The 20,462-nt window shown below is 34.9% G+C and overlaps 2 protein-coding genes and 1 long non-coding RNA gene across 3 annotated transcripts; 1 reads left to right on the forward strand and 2 right to left on the reverse strand.

The window, feature by feature from the left end:
• Positions 1 to 218: 218 nt before the first annotated feature.
• Positions 219 to 4,865, reverse strand: LOC128163229 (pancreatic lipase-related protein 2-like). The gene is made up of 6 exons (XM_052826771.1): positions 4,281 to 4,865; positions 3,587 to 3,897; positions 2,219 to 2,450; positions 2,019 to 2,129; positions 1,153 to 1,275; positions 219 to 498 (listed from the first exon to the last, which is right to left on the reverse strand). Exons 1-6 carry the CDS (start codon positions 4,345 to 4,347, stop codon positions 299 to 301), a joined length of 1,044 nt encoding a protein of 347 aa, XP_052682731.1. The 5' UTR covers positions 4,348 to 4,865; the 3' UTR covers positions 219 to 298.
• Positions 3,011 to 12,926, forward strand: LOC128163231 (uncharacterized). Its single transcript, XR_008240775.1, has 4 exons — positions 3,011 to 3,472; positions 3,596 to 3,795; positions 11,890 to 12,036; positions 12,790 to 12,926. It is a non-coding gene; the product is annotated as an uncharacterized LOC128163231 (long non-coding RNA).
• On the reverse strand, positions 5,951 to 19,561 carry LOC128163230 (serine protease inhibitor dipetalogastin-like). Its single transcript, XM_052826772.1, has 8 exons — positions 13,669 to 19,561; positions 13,347 to 13,464; positions 12,803 to 12,937; positions 12,186 to 12,314; positions 11,884 to 12,009; positions 6,483 to 6,605; positions 6,327 to 6,362; positions 5,951 to 6,244 (listed from the first exon to the last, which is right to left on the reverse strand). The coding sequence occupies exons 1-7, from the start codon at positions 13,748 to 13,750 to the stop codon at positions 6,329 to 6,331; spliced, it is 747 nt and encodes a 248-aa protein (XP_052682732.1). The 5' UTR covers positions 13,751 to 19,561; the 3' UTR covers positions 5,951 to 6,244; positions 6,327 to 6,328.
• Between the last annotated feature and the right edge of the window lie 901 nt (positions 19,562 to 20,462).

Consider the following 20,462-nt stretch of genomic DNA (forward strand, 5'->3'; position numbering starts at 1 on the left):
ACCTACTCGTTACTCGTAACGAGATCGTATCTAGTTAAACCTATTTTTGTTCAAGGCTTCAGTGTTAAAATGATTGGGTACACGTGTTGAAAACCTAGACTCAACCTTGTAACTATTAATGACCAAAAAATCAATATGTATCAAACATCAATAAATAATGATAGCGAATGCCATTTAGCTGTGAAATTGTTGGTAATATTTCAAAAGACATGCATGTAAAAGTGTGCATACAAATGAAAAGTGAATAACAACGGTCAAATCTCTTCATAAACAATTGCACTTTATATGAGCTGTTGTTTCATCCTCGGCAAAACGGGGAAGCACAGTTTGTGGTCAAGCGGTAGCTTCCACGAACATCTCGGTCCACGTTCAAACCCATCGTCGTGCACTGTATTGGACATGTATCACAACAAGCCCTGAATCTACACGAGGACCGAACGGACTCCGTAAACAGTAAGATGGATCTCATGTGACTGCAAGCTATATCGGCCGACAAACCTGAAAAGTTCATTGAATGTTGATGACTATTTTTTTTGTGATGACAGTTTTTAATGGTTTGATGAAAAGAGGTTTTATCTATATAATTTAGGGAAAAAACAATAGCAGAAATTATGTTTAGTATGCCGTTTCTTGTTTGTAGATCTAGCCACAAAAATGATGAAAACTTTTTGTTTGTCCTTTTTTTTTTTCTTTTACATCAAGCATAGGTTAAAAGCTGGTAGATTTCGTACAGCTAAGTATGTACAAGAAATAAATTATGTACTGTTGAACAGAATATTCAAAACAATTTTTCGTGTAAAACACATGAAATCTTTATACCATATACCATGAAATATGTTAATATAAGCATGTAAAAAGAACTTGATTACATCACAGGCACCTGAATTTTTATCAATAAGTCGCTTAATAAGTCATATATCGAAAAATTCTACCCCTACTATATTTATATATAGTAGGGGTAGAATTTTTCGATATAAGACTTATTAAGCGACTTATTGATAAAAATTCAGGTGCCTGTGATTACATGTACCATATCATAACAATGTTCAACTTAACTACACTGTTAACATGAATTTCAGACCATGAACTTGATTCATTGACATATTAAATAAGTTTCAATGACTGTTTGTGTGACTAGTATACACGACTTACTGTCCAACTTTGCAGACACTAGTTTGCGGATGGTACCAAATGTGTTTGTCTTGCAAGCAGGTTGGTGTTTACCCTTGTTAGGATAGAAATCGACATGACCCACGGGGATAATAATGCCGAAACCTATGAATGAGATTTAAAATGAATATCAAATACAATTTTAAAAAATAATATCACATATCAAACATATCAATCTCTTCCAACACCAGAACATCAATGTATTGGAATACAATGGCATTATATATATATATATATATATATATATATATATATATATATATATATATATATATATATATATTATATATATATATATATATATATATATATATATATATATATATATATATATATATAACAAGCACAAACATTGCAATAACTCTCAAATTGACATATACCTGCCCATAGTGAATGATAAAGATATATATAAAGCACAGAGAAATATCTGTATGTTTGTATCTATGCAATGTGTATCGTTCCGATCCTCTCAGATTGTCGTTTAACTGTATTCCACCTGTATCTCAAGCGACTGTGTAGTGCGCGGCCAGCGCGCTAGGTTCCGTTCGTTATCGAAAGCAAGATTTTTGTCTTGCCTAGATAGCCGAGTGGGGAGCGCGGTGGCCGCTCACTGCTAGGAGAATGGGTTCCAGAGGTCGTGAGTTCAAGCCTCGGTCGGGGCGGATGGTGGAGCTCCAACAAAAGTGAATTTCTCTGTGCTTTATATATATATATATATATATATATATATATGCCAATACTTATATAGATTGACTGTGCTTATCAAAGAAGTGTTATAGCTACTCATGCTTATGACAAATCTGTTTTGCAATTGTAATTTTTATCTGAAAGAACGGACGTATATTTACCAAAATATTTTCGCCCATCTGTGTGAATGACGTCAACAAAAGTGGCGTCACTGGGGTCCAAACGTACCGGGGTCTTAGTGTCCTCAAAAAAGGGCCCAGCTGGGTCCAACCCTATCAAAACAAATGTCATCAGGTTGTTACAAATATTGCTATAGATACAAGTTATATCGTCTATGTAAACATGCACCCCTAATAGCTACCTGTTATACGACCGATTCCTTTCAGTCTCCTCCCGACATAACCACAGATATGGGCGCCCAGACTGTGGCCCACCAGGTGGAGTTGGGCGAGGTCGAGGTCCTTCACGTCCCTCAGGGCCTCCAGCAGCCCGGCCGTCACAGCGCCCACTACCCGGGTGTTAGCAGCGGCCTGCAGGTAGTTGACGTGGTCAGCTCCCGGAGACCAGTCAACCATCACAACGTTGTAGTCATACTTGTAATGAAAATGTAAACAAAATATGGATTGATTCCAGAAATGAGTATTAATCATAATATTTTAGCACACCTGGGGCTAGCTGCAGGTCTGTAGCTCTCGGTCTGAAAAAATTCGGATGGACGACCTGGGAGCTACAGTGCCTCCCATAGTAAAAAACTGCAATTTACGGCGCACAAAAAATTGTGCTAGTTTTGGACTGATTAACCTTATTTTCACACAAATTCTGTGCCAAAACAATTAGTACCATTAAATTCTTAAGAAAATTTACTACTGATATTGTTACTTTACTTGCCTCAGCCTTTCTTTGACATAGGCGTCGGAACCGGGGGGGGGGGGGGGGGGCTAGGGGGGGCTTAGCCCCCCCCCCCCCCCCCCCACTTTTTTTTGCAAAGTTAGACCTAACCATTAGGGACATAGCATCATCAGCTGATCATAGAGGGTTCAGCCCCCCCCCCCCCCCCACTTTCAATTTGCTTCCGACGCCAGTGTTTGAACAAACTGCACCACTTCACTTTACAGGGCTGGTGATCGTGTTTCAAGGAATATCAGAGGCAAGTAAAGTGACGATATCTGTAGTGAATTGTCCGAGGAATTTTTTGGAATATGTATAGAATATGTTCGGAAATGAGGTTAATCAGTCCAAAACTAGCGCAATTTTTTGTGCGCCGTAAATTGCAGTTGTTTTTTTTTTTTTTTTACTATGGGAGGCACTATAGCTCCCAGGTCGTCCATCCGATTTTTTTCAGACCAGGAGCTACAGACCTGCAGTTAACCTGGGGCACACTCTCTCCAAATATAGTGCGTAACCAGAGCGCCTTTTACTCGACTATCTAGGCAGGTGCCTATAGACTGACTGAGTGGCTAGGATCAGGTAGCGCTCTGACCGCGCACTGTGGGATAACGGTTTAGAGTTAAAAACTGAAGAAAAAAAACTCTGGCTTAATAGGGCAGAGTTCAAGCGCCAAAACTGAATTCCTTTGTTCTATGTATATTTGTACTTAATTCCTCATATTGGGCAGGTATATATAATGTAAATGTTAATTTTTAAAATCTCGGAATCAGGATCGTTCAGTAATTATTAAACTGATTTTACATTTACTAGCTATAAGGAGCATTGTATAGAGTACATGTACTTTTTCCAGAAATGCCTTCCTCAAGTCCGTGAGGCGGTAATCATGTGAGGTTGCGGAGAATCCGTGGATGATGACAACCGTCATTCTCCTGGAATCAAAACCTGACGAAGAAATGGCGATGCGGTTGTAGGGAAAAAGTTCCTCGTCCACGCTGATATTCTGCTGAGTGAAAAGATAAAATCGCGGTTTGATTTTTGCTGGGGAGTCTGGTAAGTATTTTTTCCCTAGAATGTTAAGGTTGTTGAAAGGTTTGTAATCACTAAAGCATCCAATGTGTCGGTAACATCTTTCTTTCTTTGCCAACCACCAACCTTAAATAAATACGTACTAATGTTTTTCAATAGGAATTTGTAAAAAAAAAAGTAACACATATTAATGTTTCGTTTATGATTCAATGTACGCAACTACAAAATCGCATTTAGATAGAATATGGTTTTTTTTCTCGTGAAACTTTAATGTTTGTGCTAAAAATTGTTCTCTGTCTATATGAATATGTCTATTAAACTTGGATGCTTGCAGAAAAATAGATGGGAAAATGTATTATGCTGTTGAATCCCTTTCAATTTGTTAATATATACTTGAATAAATTACTTACTGAATTAGAAAAACGCATTGTTTTACATATGTTGCTCAGTAAAAATATGAAACTTAGCAAATTGTGACAGCCTAAAGATATAAACAGGTGAAATCTTACCTTCACAAGAAACAAAAATGGTTGAAATAAACAGGAAACTTTGTAGGATTTGGAGAGTGGCGGCCATGCTTTCTGCTTTTAATTTAGTGTCCGTGTTTCCTTTGCGCCCTTTGCTTTATATACGACGCGGCTTGCGGAAATCAAACATCTGCTACAACGTATCGAACCGAACGATTTCATCATGGTTCTGTGATATTTTTTTAGTTTTTGGAAGCAAGGGTATTTAAATTTAGTTTTTCTCTTTCAAATAAACATCTGTTAAGGAGGAGTTTTAATCGTTAGATGAAAACATAAAATATTTGATGATTTTGACAAAACTACAAAGATCCAAAAATAGTTAAGAAGGAGGGAGAAGAAGATATCCTCTGATTGCAGCTAATGTATTCCTCTTTAAATTCTTATATCCACCCCTCTATAGAACGCTATACCATCGCATGCAGAATACGGGGATTGAAAGACATTATTATATACATGTCCTTCTATACAGACAATATGTTTGTATTGTGACGTCCATACTTGAAAGGTCACTTTTGTAAGGTGACCCCGCGCGTGATGATGATAGAACTAGATCTTGAATTGCGTATCCTTGAGAAGCGGATGTTAATACTAATTTTGATTTGATTTCTATGAATCATAATCCAGACACGCTAATTATTACTATCTGTTAATATATAATAACTTTTAAGTCAAGTTAGTTTACGTCATAGCCGGTCATTATATTACTTCCCCACTATATTACTTCCTTGCTGGTTATATTTAATATTATACTTTACAAGAAATAAAATAAATTTTGATTTTCAAAATTTATATTAAAAGCTATTTATTTAGATCGTTCTAATGAGAGAGAAACAGAGAGAGAGAGAGAGAGAGAGAGAGAGAGAGAGAGAGAGAGAGAGAGAATGCCTATGTTATATCTTCTTTTATTAGTATGACGAAGCCGATATCCAATAATCTCTTATATAAGCTTCCACAGATATTTTAGATTCAAGTGTGGTCAAATTATGACCACCAGAGCCAGGAAAGAGCTTCCAAGAGAGGGTTACAATAATGTTCATCATAAACATTTATAAACAGGAAAACCTAAAACTTTTTATTAACTTTGAAAAACACCAATAGTAGCCTTGCATTGTGAAATAAACGTGGCAGCAAGCTTCTTAAGGGTCAGCAAGGGACATCAATGTGTGTGTGTGTGTGTGTGTGTGTGTGTGTGTGTGTGTGTGGGGAGGGGTATAGGTTGGTTTAAAGGGACTTGGACACATGTTGAGCTCAAAAAGTTTCAGTTTTTTAATTTTTATGTCCAGAATTGTTAATATAAATGTTTTCAATGTTTGACAAAATTTGAAAGTCAAATATCGAGTTACAAGCGAGTTACAGAGGTTTTGTAAACAAAGCTCATGTCCTCTTAATGTTTACATAATTGTTGTATTGGTATAAGTTTCAATCTAATGTTGCTGTTTGTTGTGATGAAATTATTTATGAACCCATTGAATCAGTCTATTTTGTTTCCACAAGTTATTTTGATAAAGAAATGACAGTTTCTTTACAGTATTTGTAAACAAATATAAGACTCGAACTTTGTTTACATATTACCGACTTCTTTCCTTTGTATTTCGCTGTAACATGACTTCTTACATTCAAATTTTGGTGAATCATTCGAAATACAAAAGTAAAATATTTTATACATAGAAATCAAAAATAAAATTTTCATCTGAAATCGTGTCCAGATCCCTTTAAATTCTACATAATATACTTTAAAAGGAACAAATATAAAATATTTTAGATTTATTTGAAGATTTCTGTAAACGTGTGTGTTCAATGTACATGTACACACACAATCCACGGGAGTCACAGAGAGGCCACAGATATAGAATTGTTTTTAATTTCATACATTTTTATTTTTATTGATACATAAATAAGTTAGAAGGACCTATGATATCTTCATTTCTCACAGGAATTCCTGTACCCTGAAAAAAGTTCTTGGTATATAGTGATAGAGAACCAAAAGATCTTCAAACATATTTTTTACATAATTTAGAAATACTAGACCTTTAGCATCTTCCTCTTGTGTATCTTATAACTCCACTGAAACATAAGTGTCCATCATGAAAAAGGGAAATTAAACAAAATTGAAAAAGAACTGAAAAAGAGAGAGAGAGAGAGAGAGAGAGAGAGAGAGGGGGGGTTGGTTGTGTGGGTACTAACTTGCAGCGGGCCAAACAAGAGTTGGTGTAGGTCCTCAGATCGCTGCCACACACCGGGTCGTTGATCCGTGGACAGGCACAGTTAGAACACGGACAATTCCCCTCACATCGAATAGACACGCCCCTAGAGGAAAAATGTATATCATGTATATACAAGAACACGGAAAATCCCAACCCTTCCTAGGTGAAATATAACCAGTAACATATATGTTCAGGAAGAACTCGGACAGTCCCCTCACACCGAACAGACACATCATAGGTGAAGAATGTATACCATGTATAAATGTACTGTTAGAACACGGACTGCATTGTACCCCTTCGCCTTTAGGTGAAGAATCAATATCATCTAAATACTGTAAGAACAGGGACTCTTCCCCTCACTTCGACTGTAGACACACCTCTTATGTCCCTTTCACAATTGGTGCACGACCACTTTACACCACTTTGCGATCGAAATTTTTGAGCTTCGCATGAGCTCTCGCATACGTTGCACGAGCCTTTGCTTACGTTGCACGAGCTCTCGCTTTCGTTGCATACGTTTTACTGGTCGCAACAAGTCTCCTCTGAATAGTGGACATGCACACTATTCAGACGCGACCGAACGCGATCCAAATTATCGCAGTGCAACGCACAAACATTAGTACGAACGTTTTACAACGTTTTGTGTACTCGCAAGAGTGAGACACGATTTATAAAGATCGTAAGATAAATCGCTGGTATTTATGCGTCTGTTTTGCGACCGTGAGACTGTTGCTCAACGTGTATCATGTAATCTTGCAACGTTTTACTATCATTGCACGACTTATCAGCCTCAATATGCAATGCTTTGCTACTACTGTGGTTTCATTAATATTCAAGGGTATCAATTTTCATGGATGAAGTGAAAAATGCAATTTCAATAATAGGTAAATTCGTGGCCAATTACCCTATCAATACCAAATGTTAATAGAAATTGCACTTCGATGAACATTTAATTTCGTGGATCAACTAAACAATGAAATCCATGAAAATTGGTATTCAACGAATACTGATGAAACCACAGTAGTATATATACCCTGTATAAGTATCTCTGTTTCAGAACAAAATTTACAATATACATCTATTGCATGATGGTGAGGGAAATACATGTATGAAGATTTATTCCCTCAAGAAAAATCATATTTCCCGAGGGCTTCGCCCGAGAGAAATTTGTTTTTTCTGTGGAATACATCTTCATATTCCCTGAACATTAATGCAATAAACGTTTTATTATACCATGCAACATATGATTACACAAAATACGTTGATTTCTAATAATTGCTTTACTTTTCAACAGTCGCAACATTAACGTCGTGATTGTTTGATTTCCGATGTTACTGTCTCACTTTTCTTTCATAAATCATAGATAGTTAAGTTGGTTCTGAGATATAAAGAGAATCATAATGATTGAATATTTTTGATTTAATCATATTTGTCTACATCGTATGCTCATATCGGCTTTTTCATTCTTGTGACATCGCCCTGTCACGTGACTTTCTAGACCACTCAGATATAATAGAATAATCATATTGAGGTATAATAATAAATGCTGCTGCATATCTGTATCTTCTTGGGCGGCATCTTTTCTCGCTTTCAACTATGTCTACTGAATATGGGCGGTGTATGTACCCCCTCTGACTCGCACGATCATTCGTACCATGGAACGCATAATCGCACGTCCAATCACATTGGCGCACGTTCAATCGTCCGATCACCTAGTCTCTCGCGCGTTCCTATCGTATTATCTTTCAACAGTTGCTTTCATTGTACAAGAGTCGCATACAGATGCAAGATATATCGCAAGATTCAATGCGTTTACATCGCACAACGTTCGCTTAGATCGTGCGAAATTCGTACGAATACTTTTTTCATATGCGATTATTTCGGCAACAATTAACGATTTATATCTAATTTTTTCGGTCGCACGAATATTTGGTCGCTTCTGCCTGTGCGCCAATTGTGAAAGGGGTTTTAGATAATTTAGCGAGGTGTATGTGTTTATAAATTACGTATTTTAACAACAAGACACATATACATTGCACATGAAATTCCATGAACTATATACTTTACAAAGCATTGGTATTTGACTGCCCTGTGAAAAAATGGGGGATTGATTTTATAACGCTTGTTTCAAAATATAATTTTGAATAATTTTATAATAAGAACTTTTTTTTCAACTTAAAAGACATTTTTTTAAATAGCTGCTTATAAAATTTAGTCGCTCTCTGACAAGAGAGAGAGATATTGTCAGTCTTTACTACACAATATGTATAACACATCAATAAAGCCCGGGTTTCAGTACTTCAATAATTTGATTGTTATATGCAATCCTTTGTCAGTTTTGGCTTTGAAACAGAAAATCAATGTCAAGAAAATTATTAAATAAGTTACACGAAGGCGGCCATTCTTAAAAGTAATAGACTAAAAAAACCTGTCTATTCTAAAAATAATATACAGTGCTCCCCTTAAAAGTACATCTCAGACTACTAACTTATTAGACGGCTACTGGTAAAAAATAAAATCATAAACATCAGACACCCTAAATGACCAAGATAACGATACTGCAATTAAAACATTTTTAAACATTTCCTATATATTTTTTAAATGTTAAATTTTGAAACCCTCCTGGTGCCCCAGTATTTGTCCGGGAGTCACGATTTTTACAAATTAGAATCTACATTATTTAAGGATGTATGCATAGTAATATCCATCGTCGGAACCCACGGGTTTTCTATTCGTTACACTGCTTTCAAAGCAGTGTAATGCATAACGGATAGAAAACCCGTGGGTTCCGACGATGAGTAATATCCCAAAATGTTGCATTATAGTTCTTGAGAACAAGAGTTTTAAAACATTTTCTATGTATGTTAAACTTTAAACCCCGCCTGGGCCCCAGTTTTGGTCCGAGGTTTACTATTTTAACAATTTAGAATCTTCACTATACATATCAAAGGCCGGAACGGCCACAAAGGGGTCGAGCTGACATTTTCTTTAATATAGATATCATTAATTTAAATTTCTGTACCAATAGTCGTATATCAAATAACATCAGAATAAAAATGTTTTGTGTAACTAAATTCGTACATATGCAACTATATTTTTATATGCAATTTTAACATCACCATGTGATTGTATACTCAGTATATTTCCTTGTAAAATACGTAGTGATGCATTTGTAATACAATGAATAATAACTAATCATGGTTACAAAAATCGAAGAAATTTCAAAGTTCAAAAATAAATTATCTTCTTTCTGCTTTAAACAGCCTTTGAACACATTTCACGGGTTCATCATTTGTATACGAGGGTAACACATAAACAGTATTTCCCTAATTATAAAAAAAACCATTCTTCTATTTATTTCAATTCCGCGTGAAACAAGATTACCTATGGTATGGTTAATAACAAATAAATCCACACCACGTGCGTTGATCTGCCGTATCTATAATGCTCAGTCAAACTAGCTGCAATATTGCAACAAAATCACAAAGATACATGTATCGCTTACATTCATTTTGGAGACCGTGCCCAACAACAAATAAATTTACATATTAAATTTCATCGGGCACGGTCTCCAAATAAACTGTAAGCGATAAACTAAATAACATCTAGTGAATTTTTACACCTTATCGTATTCATCCGTCATTTCTTGAGTACAACTCATATACTTATGCAATGAGTTGTCAATAATCAGGGAGACACAGTTGGGTTTTTTGGTGCACAATTTGATTGAATAAATGGAACATAAATCTTGTAAATATTTTTCCTATGTATTCCTATGTTAAACTGTGAACCCCGCCTGGGCCCCCAGTTCTGGTCCGAGGGTTACGATTTTTACAATTTAGAATCCTAACAATACAATACATACAAGCTTTTGTGTAAATATTGGCAATTCTGTTGCAGTGGTTCTTGAGAAGAAGATTTTTAAAGATTTTTCATAGGTATTTCTATGTTAAACTTTGAACTCCGCCTGGGGCCCCAGTTTTGGTCCGAGTGTCAGGATTTTTGGGAGTTGATTTAAATCAACCCTCCTATGCACTTACTCGGGCAAAGCGAAAGTGAAACAATGTTTGGACCTTAGCACAAATCAATACCGCCGACAACACTTAGTGCTTGAAAATAATCGATAAATTCGATTCTATGTATTCTGAAGCATTGTTTTTAAGAAAACTTATTTATTAATACCATGAAAATAGTAAGATTTTAAATTGTACAAACAGTTTAGATATTTTTTAAAGTCGTATGTATTCCTACGCTAGAGTTCAATGTAGTCTCGTTCAACCAGACGCTTGGCTGTCTCCGTTAATATCCGACAAAACAGAGTCTCTCTTGCGTGTCGGAGATAAACGGAGACAGCCGAGCGTTTAGTTGAACAAGACAAGAGTTCAATCTTGCATGGATCCATACAATTTCTCAGAAATATTTCGATTACTGATACTACTTGCCATGCAAAATCACATATCGTTGATTTTGAATAAATGATAATCGATAAAATCAACTCCCGTCAGCACTTTAGTACTTTGATTACAATTAAGAATCTTCACTATACATATATATACAAGCTTTTATGTAAATATTGACATTTCTGGTGCAGTGGTTCTTCAGTAAAAGATTTTTAAACATTTTTCCTATGTATACTACATGTATGTTAAACTTTGAACCCCGCCTAGGGCTCCAGTTTTGGTCCGAGGGTCACGATTTTTACAATTTGGAGTCTTCCCTATATACACAAACCTTTGGATAAATATTGGCATTTCTGGCGCAGTGGTTCTTGAGAAAAATTTTAAAGACACACACCATATACTCACTGTTTCGCAATTATATCCCTTTTAAAAAAGGCTGTGTCCTTTATTTTAATAATTTATAATCCCCTTTCCATAATGATGCTTTGTAGCAAATTTGGTTAAATTGGGCCCAGTGGTTTTAGAGAAGAAGTCGAAAATGTGAAAAGTTTACAGACGGACAGACGGACGACGGACAACGGGTGTTCAGAAAAGCTCACTTGAACCTTCGGTTCAGGTGAGCTAATAAAAAGCTTACTCAAAAAGTGAACGAGAAATCTGTGTTGCTTGGAAGTAGAGTAAATGAAATGAAATATTTTGGACTTGGCTTATTAACCCTTGATCCTACTTGAAACGGTCCTGTTAGCAAACAGAAGAAACAAAAGAAACAGTTATATGCACGACTGGTTTTACTGCATTATCTTTAATTCAAGAAATATTTTTGCCAACTGGTTTACCTGATATTTTTCACTCTTAAAACAAATAAGAAGAGCCTTAAACTGTCCAATTCTTTGGCGTACACCCTTTACTGAATGTAATGAGGATGATACGAATGTAGCTTAGATTGTGTTGAATACTTTTAGACCTTTCAAATGATTTTACCTGCAGCGAGCCTCGCAGCTGTTTTCGTAGGTCCTTCTGTCATCTCCACAGACCGGGCGATATATTTGTGGGCAATCGCAATTGTCAATGCAGGGACACCGCTGTTCACACCTCACGGATATACCCCTGAAAGCGAAAGAGAGAAATAAAAAGGTAGATAAAGGAATATTAGATAGATAGATAGATAGATAGATCGATAGATAGATAGATAGATAGATAGATAGATAGATAGATAGATAGATAGATAGATAGATAGATAGATAGATAGATAGATAGATAGATAGATAGATAGATATAGAAACCTGCAGCTGGCTTGGCATTCATTAGGGTAGGTTTGGCCGTCAGATCCACATACTGGGCGGTATGTGTACGGGCATGCGCAGTTGTGAGAGGAGCATGGGCATGTTCCTCTACACCTTACTATGGTGCCGCTGGTTAATAAAAATTGACCGGTAAACTATTCAGGCAAAAAATTAGATTTAGACATAGATGTATTAAAACGTACATTTAGCTATTTATCGATATAAATTCCAATAAAGCTATACTGTATAGTCATTTTTTTCACTGTGTTTTTATTAATCACCATGGACAGTCAAGCACACTCTTTCAGGAATCACATGTAAAAGCAAAGCTGTTTGCTACTTATAGGATTTAGATTCCACAAATAATTATCCAAGAAAGATTTACGAACAAAATCGTGCCAACTTTTAGAGTCCAATAAGTTATGGATATCGGCAATTTTCAGGTTCGAGCTAATTTATTTCGTAGATATTTTGTAAGAGGTTTCAATTGTAATTGGGTTTATTAGAGGGGGATCACTACGGAAACTTCACACAACGTGATTATCCACTGTGAGTTATATTTCTTGCTATACATCCTCATTTCAGTCTACTTTTTACATTTCAGACTGATCATTTACCTGCACTGAGCGAAGCACTGGTTGTCGTAGGTTTGTTCGTCCGTGCCACAGACTGGTGAGTAGTGGACAGGGCACCTGTCACACGCACTGTTGGAGGAGCAGGGACAGCGCTTGTAGCATTGCACAGGAACTCGGCTGAAAATAGAAAATCAGATAAGCTATCGCTCATATTGAATTGTAGACATGAATCCTTGTTTTCCGAAAGATTTGTCCTCATTTTGAGAGGGGGCACTGCATTATCACATTAACGTTTGTTATTCATTAAAGACAATTTATTAAAATCCTTCTTATTGCCTTAGCTTCTGGATATTTCTATAATAAATTAAAGTAACATTTGTAGTTCTCAGCGCAGCATTCAGATATTTTATATACTAGTACTCTCTCATTAGATTATTTTGTTTTATTACCGTCATCTTTAACGCTTAATTGCACATTGTTCGAACAGTATAGTTACATAAATTCTAAAACTAGAACCATAAAACTCAGGAAATTTTCCGATGAAATATCAGAGTCCCTCCCTGTTGAAAAATGAAAAACTCTATACCTGCAGCGAGCAAAGCAGTTGTTGAGATAAGTTTCTTCGTCCACCCCACAGACGGGTCTGTACGTCCTGCGACAGCTCCCACACAATCCACCCCCTACTCTACCCATTCCTCCTTCCCCTACAGCAACACAAAAGATTGAGCACTCCTCCATATAAACAAAATGACATAAAGAAATATTTTTTCATCATCAGTCAATATAATATCTGTATCAAATCCTTATGTTTTAAAATATAAGACAAAATATATCCATCAGCATCAACCATTCAAATCGTAGCACAGCCTCAATTTTGAATCTACGAAAAAAAAAATTGGGAACCTTACGTTGCCGCAAATCGTCTAAATGCTGGCAGTGAAGACCACACCAAGTGGCTAGTACCAGCACTAAGGTAAAGAAAAACTGCATTGTTCTTTCCTGAAAGGCAAAAGCATGTGCTTTGTAAACATATGTTGCCGGTGGATATGATTGTTTACGGGTTTACTAACTAATAGGAAATCCTTTTTCCAGTTTTTTGATAATAATTTCGACAATTGACAAAGTCCAATGCTTTAGCCATTCTTTCTTACCAAATGAATGGTTCGATACGAATTAAATACATTGTATTTACTCGAATGTTTACAAAATTTAAACAACAATCTCTTACCTAATGTTTTTTTAACAATTGATAACAAGATTCTCGTCAAAACCTTTTATATGTTTAATGAGTAACGCATCGGAGATTCTCTCATTAATGGGTCGACTATTGCTAATCACCGTATATGTCTTAATTACTTATGCATTAGGGCTTCTTACTTTGTTTTATATGACAACATTTTAACGCAATATGCTATCCTTACCTTTCTTATTTTTCCTATCTTATTGAATTTTCAGATTTGCTCTTACATTGTAATTCATTTGGAAATCATGAAAATAATTTTAATACTCTTTCCTTTCTTTCAATTGCATGACAACGTTTGTGTTGTTTAGTCAATTTTAGAGCTATATGCATCTATATTATGAACCAATTTTCAGTGATGTTTTTAAAGGAGATTGGGGGATAAGATACCACTGAGTCATTTCAGACACAATAAAGTGTGCTGCTCAAATACTATGTGTGACTTTGGCCACGAATTTACGGACTTGTATTATTTTTTCAAAACGTTCAATTGTTGGGACACAAAATGATATTCTTAATGTATAGTGGGTCATCTCTCCACATTTTTGTTGACTGAAATCGGTTTGTTTTCCATTAGACTTTATTTAGATTATGAGGAAAAAAATGGAGCACAGACCCACTCTATGAAAGAAAATACCTTGAAGTTCTAAAAAATGAGATAATTTGCAGGTTTTGATAGTATACGCCTGTTTGAGCCAACATATTCCAAGAATTGAACATAGTTATTTGTTACAAATCAATGATATGTTAAATATATCTTGTATTAAATTATTTTTGTTAAAAAAAATCAGATTCATTGATATTTTAATATTTCAGTAGCTTGTCGGATGGTGTATGGGCATTTTACACGCCTTATCCACTCATCTTCTTTTATTTCATTTTTTTCAAATGAATAACTTCTTAACGTATTGCAATTATAGCAAAGGTTTAATCTATTACATGTATATATATTAAGCATGAAAATAAAGAAGCATGATATTGTTGAAGCGTAAACATATCAACAATATTTTTCGTTGTAAATACCACACGTTTTGACATGAAACAAAAACATTTGATTTCTATTATGTGATGTTTGTAATAATTGTCATGAAAGACTTTATCTAAAAGTTTTTTGTTAAAAATTTACTTTGCGTAAAAAAGGTACTTCAAAGATAGTCAATTCACTATCACTATTTGATTCATTTTCTGTATTTTACGCTGTCTAACCAAAGTAACCAATAAAACTCGCCCTGCCATGATCGATAACTTGCCTACTTTTATCAAGGATCACTAACACTTATTCATTATGTTTGTTTGTGGCTGTTTTTATAGTTTTTTGGTGCGCAGTTGCAACATTAATTAACATTTCAAAACAATTTTCTTTTAATTCCAAACCTTTTTGTGGAATTTGATAAGTCAAAATTATACTGTTTAGAAATTATAACCAAAAAAACAAACAAAACTCTGTTGTCTAAAACATTTTTGCTATCTATATATTTATTTTCTTTATTTAAGAAGTCATATAGAATGATGATGTCATCTTGTAATTGATCTTAATATGCTATTAACTCGCAATGTAATTTGATGAATAACATAATGGTATCATAGGTTAACATTTTCTAAATCGCTAGCCTGGGTAAAAAAAAATATCTCAGCAACTTAGAAAATAAAATATTCACTTAAAAGGTTATGGATACATATGAATAATTGTAAATGCGTGTTCTTGTACAGAATAAGTTTTTAATTATTTTGAAGTGTTTGTGCTATTGGGTACAGGGAATACTAGTATACTATCAGGTTTAAAAAAAAAAATGTTTAAGGAGGTTGGCACCTGAAATAATAGTAATGTCAATCACCCGAAAACCACTTGGATATAAGGATAGGGACCTAAAATGTTCATTTATTTTACTTGTGTCCCATGTCACATGCCATATTTTGGATATATATGGCCCTAAACAGAAATAATAATTTTCCAGAAATTTTTGCTAAACTTTGACACGGAAATTGATAATTTGAAGAAATCAAACAAATATTTATAGTTTGAACTATTATTTAGTTATGATTTTAATACAGCATGAAGTTGAACACATGTAGTGACCATAAAAGTAAAATCTAAGTCAAAATTTAAAAATTCTTGCTTTACTGGTGGCTTCAAAGGTCAGTACATAATGAACACAACAACAGATGTTACAAAATTTTGGAGTACCAGGTAATCAAATTATGACGCAAATAAAAAAACCCATAGTAATGTCATCTTTCCAAAACTTTGCATACAATTAGACATGCATTTAATAGTAAATCAAATAGGGGTCACATCTCAAAAATGTGAGATATAGCATGAAATAAGATAATTTTAGGCCAAAATTGGAGTGTACTTTTTTCTTCACTTCTATAAAATATAAGCTAAATACATGTGTATGCCAATATATATCGATAGAAATATCAAAATATTCTTTGAATATGTTTTTAGAACATCACGAAGATATCGTAATATACAAACTATCTAGAAGTTTGGTCTGCGCTGAAAATTAGAAAGCTAAAGTAACAATACTCTAAAACTAGTGAGTATTGAAAATTGTTCATGACAGTATTGAGAACCTTCCGCCACAAAATATAGTCCCTAACTAAACTCTGTTAAAATGTAATTGTTTTAAAAAAAATTTATTCAGTAAAGTTTATTTGGCATTCTAATATATAACAATACTACTAGAATTAATATGTGATGCAGGATTTTCAGACAAGAGGTGACCCAAAATGGCTACCCAAAACCTAAGGAGCGAACCTCTTTAACTGATGAGGTAGTGGTGAGGACAGATAACAAAAATATGTTCATAAACACCTTTATTCCTAACTATTGTATGATTTTAAAAAATCAAAATACGATGTATATATGTGTGTCCTAGTTCATAGACATAACACACATCTGTAATCAGAAAATGTCAACACCTTCTGTATAAGTCTCTATTAAAATTTTGCACAAGGGGAAAACAGTAGCAAAGTTCTTGTGTATATACACTTTTATGGAATTTCACGCTGGAAACAATTATATTTATTTGGGGTAATAAAATTTCGCCTGAAAATAAATCATATGAAATTTGAATTTTAAAGACAAGCATGCAATTAATTTTGACAGTTTGTATAAATGACTGTCAGATATAATGCACATTTAGAAATAGATTGTGATTTTTCAAATCAATATTGAAATATTTCGCGATAGTTAATTAACTGATTAACACTGTTGGAGAGAGGCTAACCTTTCTAATTTTGCCTGAATAAATCAAAAATTTAATGATAAATCATAACATGAGGGGCGTTTGGTAAAAGCTACGGTACATATATTTACTTAAATGCAGTCTACACTATTTTTTTTATTTGTCTCAACCATTTTTTTCTGATTTTTCTGCGTTAATTAAGGCAATTCACAGAAACACGCCAAGTATCCATTCGAAATATCAGCAAAATATGTGAATTTTTCTTGCGACATTCTGATAAAACCATTCCTTGCTTTGTCATTCAGTTTTGTGATAACGGGAATTAAAATATTTATGTTTTAGACCTCATGTTCCTTATTTGGAATATTTTCTTAGAGTTAAAACTCAGCATTGAAGCAATGCAGAAACTGCAATATACATTTTATTATGCATATGGGCAATGGCATTATATGCATCCAGTGTGCTTTCATTGGACAGAAGGAATACCTGCATTGGGTGAAGAATGAGTGGTACTAATTGCTTGCATTGGATGATTGCAATGATGAATAAAGAGTTGCTCAATGCAGGCATTGGACGACTGAGGAGTCGCTCAATCCAGGCATTGGAAAAATGAAGAGACACTCAATGCAGGCATTGGACGATTGAGGAGTCGCTCAATGCAGGCATTGGAAGACTGAAGAGACGCTCAATGCAGGCATTGGAAGACTGAAGAGTTGCTCAATGCAGGCATTGGAACAACAGAAGAGACGCTCAAAGTTTCCAGTAAATTAAGTTACACTTCTGCATTGGTTAGAATGACGCTTCAGAATATGAGAACTATTTACAGTAAACACATTGCAATTCTTTTAAAAGATCTGAAAACGCATGATAACATATATTGCGATATATAAAGGCGATTCAAGTATCCCTTTTGTTAAATAGCTATAGATAGTTGTGTGGGTATTTCTTACTTTTTTTACATGGATAATCATTGAACTTAAATCTCAAAGAGACCACCCTCATAATATAACATGACTGGAAAAGGTTCTGCCACATATCAAAATGAATAATTAACATGTAATCTATTTTAATATTCCCTGACAGAAAAATCAATATTATAAACATACACAACACTTCATGAGTATTAGTTCCTTGGTTTTGGGGTTGAGTAGAATAACATCCAGAATTTTCCTAGCAATTCCAATCATTCTCTCCCACGATCCAGCCATGTGGGATGCCTGGGGTGGATTAAAGGTCCATTTGGCTCTATTAGCGGAGAGAAACTTCTTGACAGGTCCAGACTCAACAAAAACAGCATGAACGTTGATGCTGTCTAATGTACCTATGAAGTTTGTCCCATGGTCAGATCGAAATTCCCTCACGGGTCCTCGAATTAATAGATACAAATCTTGCAAGATCAAGTGATTTAATTAAGTGTTGCAAGCAGCTAGTGCATGGATGTATTGAAAAAAAGAGTTATGTAATATAGCTTCATGTCTACCATTTTAGATTGTATTTTGAAGTCAATAAACTATTAAATAATTTAATTATGCATGTAAGTATGCATGAGAGCATTTAGATAATATTTACCTTTTTATATCAAGCACAATTCAGTTGTCCAGTTATTTATTGCTCAACTGAATTTTGTACAGAAAATTACATTATAAGAAGCATTAAGGGGAGATTTGAATTTTTTTCTGGGTCAGTATTCTAGCTGCAAAATGTTCAGGGTTATCTTATGATGCAACTTGATCTTGACCTACTTATCTTCTATAAACTTAAGCAATCAAATAATAATCAATGGAAAATCAATGGGTTTTCAATGCATTTGAGTAAACCATCCTTTCTCCATTAATTTAGCATTGAAAGATGACATCATTTAACTGGTGCAAACTAATTTGCATAAGTATTCATTTTCAATGGTGTACTTTCAATAGACTTTCACTGAGTTTTCACTGTGTAGTTTAACTGGAAACTGGAAATTCAATGGTTTTTCTTGGTAGACAATATATAATGCCCTTTTATGCGACATCTTGGTAACTGGAAAAGCAATGGGGTTTCAATGGTCAGAAATAAACTGCAGAAATAATGGAAATTCAATGGCATTCTTTTCTGTATTAAGCTAGGGCTCGAGCATTGGTAAATGATGAATTACTCATATCCTCGATGATCTCGATATGAACTGCCCTAGATGTGAGACAGCTTAATAATACGGCCCATCTAATCCTCCCCTTGTTCTGCGTGCCACTACATTCCAAGGGCCAAAGACATCTACTCCTAGGACTGCAACGGGGGTGATGGAACAACTCTGTCTGCAGTTAGGTCGGCCATGATTTGTTGGGCGGAGGGTTTACGGAGTTTCCTGCAAATTACACACTTGTGAACCACAGAGGTAATTATCCTTTTGGCTCCTATAATCCAGAAACCATGCGATCGTATGACTCCTTCTGTAAATACTCTTCCTTGGTGTTGCACGTTCTCATGAAATCTTCTCACAAGTAAGACAGCAATATGTGATTTTTTGTCAATGATGACAGGGTGTCTTTGGTCTGCAGATAAAGGAGATTGGCCGAGACGTCCACCGACTCGAAGAATTCCATCCTTGTCTAGGAAAGGGTTGAGTTGTAATAATGCACTTTTGCGAGGTAGAGGTTTACAATCTTGTAAACATTGTATTTCTTCTTTGAATGAGAGTCTCTGGGAACCCGTACAACAAACAATTCAGTACGTTTCATAATTAAGTCTCTTCAACACTTTCTGGAAGAAAAGTCACTAATAGAATCATTCATTATTACGAGTGTGGGATAGTGAAATTCCACCGAGGGGACAAGATTCACGGTCTAGGACGAGGCTTTGCCATGAATCTTGGCCCCGAGGTGGAATTTCACTATCCCACACGAGTATATAATGAATGATTATTTTTCTCGCATTATATTACCTTAAAAAATGATGTTCGACAACTTTCTGTTATGACGTTCAAAAGATTACTTTCAGTTTATTCTTCCGCATGCTTCAAATAGTGCAAGTCAAAATGAGAGCATACGACGGTTTTTAATTAAAAATATGATAAATTGTAATTAATTAAGCAACACAATTACTTAATGGATAATCTCAATGCACCATTTTGCATTTCCCTACAGCAGACAACGCTTGTTTATGTTTTAAAACGACGTAGTAATACACAGTGTGAGACAGAAAAATCTCACACTACTGTCTCACACCGGACAAACTGATCTCACACCGGTGATAATGCGAGAAATTTTTGTCTTTAATCTGGAAGCATATACTCTTC

This window comes from Crassostrea angulata, chromosome 9 (assembly GCF_025612915.1).
Source record: "Crassostrea angulata isolate pt1a10 chromosome 9, ASM2561291v2, whole genome shotgun sequence".
Lineage (NCBI taxonomy): Eukaryota > Metazoa > Mollusca > Bivalvia > Ostreida > Ostreidae > Magallana > Magallana angulata.

Excerpts from the sequence above, each read along its gene's own strand:
- LOC128163229 (XM_052826771.1), bottom strand. The coding sequence starts at position 4,347 with ATGGCCGCCACTCTCCAAATCCTACAAAGTTTCCTGTTTATTTCAACC. Across the intron at positions 3,898-4,280 it reads CATTTTTGTTTCTTGTGAAG|GTTGGTGGTTGGCAAAGAAA; the intron begins GTAAGATTTCAC and ends TATTTATTTAAG. Across the intron at positions 499-1,152 it reads AGTGTCTGCAAAGTTGGACA|GTTTGTCGGCCGATATAGCT; the intron begins GTAAGTCGTGTA and ends TGAACTTTTCAG.
- LOC128163230 (XM_052826772.1), bottom strand. The coding sequence starts at position 13,750 with ATGCAGTTTTTCTTTACCTTAGTGCTGGTACTAGCCACTTGGTGTGGT. Across the intron at positions 13,465-13,668 it reads TTTAGACGATTTGCGGCAAC|GGGAAGGAGGAATGGGTAGA; the intron begins GTAAGGTTCCCA and ends GTGTTGCTGTAG. Across the intron at positions 12,315-12,802 it reads CAGTGCTTCGCTCAGTGCAG|CGGCACCATAGTAAGGTGTA; the intron begins GTAAATGATCAG and ends TTTATTAACCAG.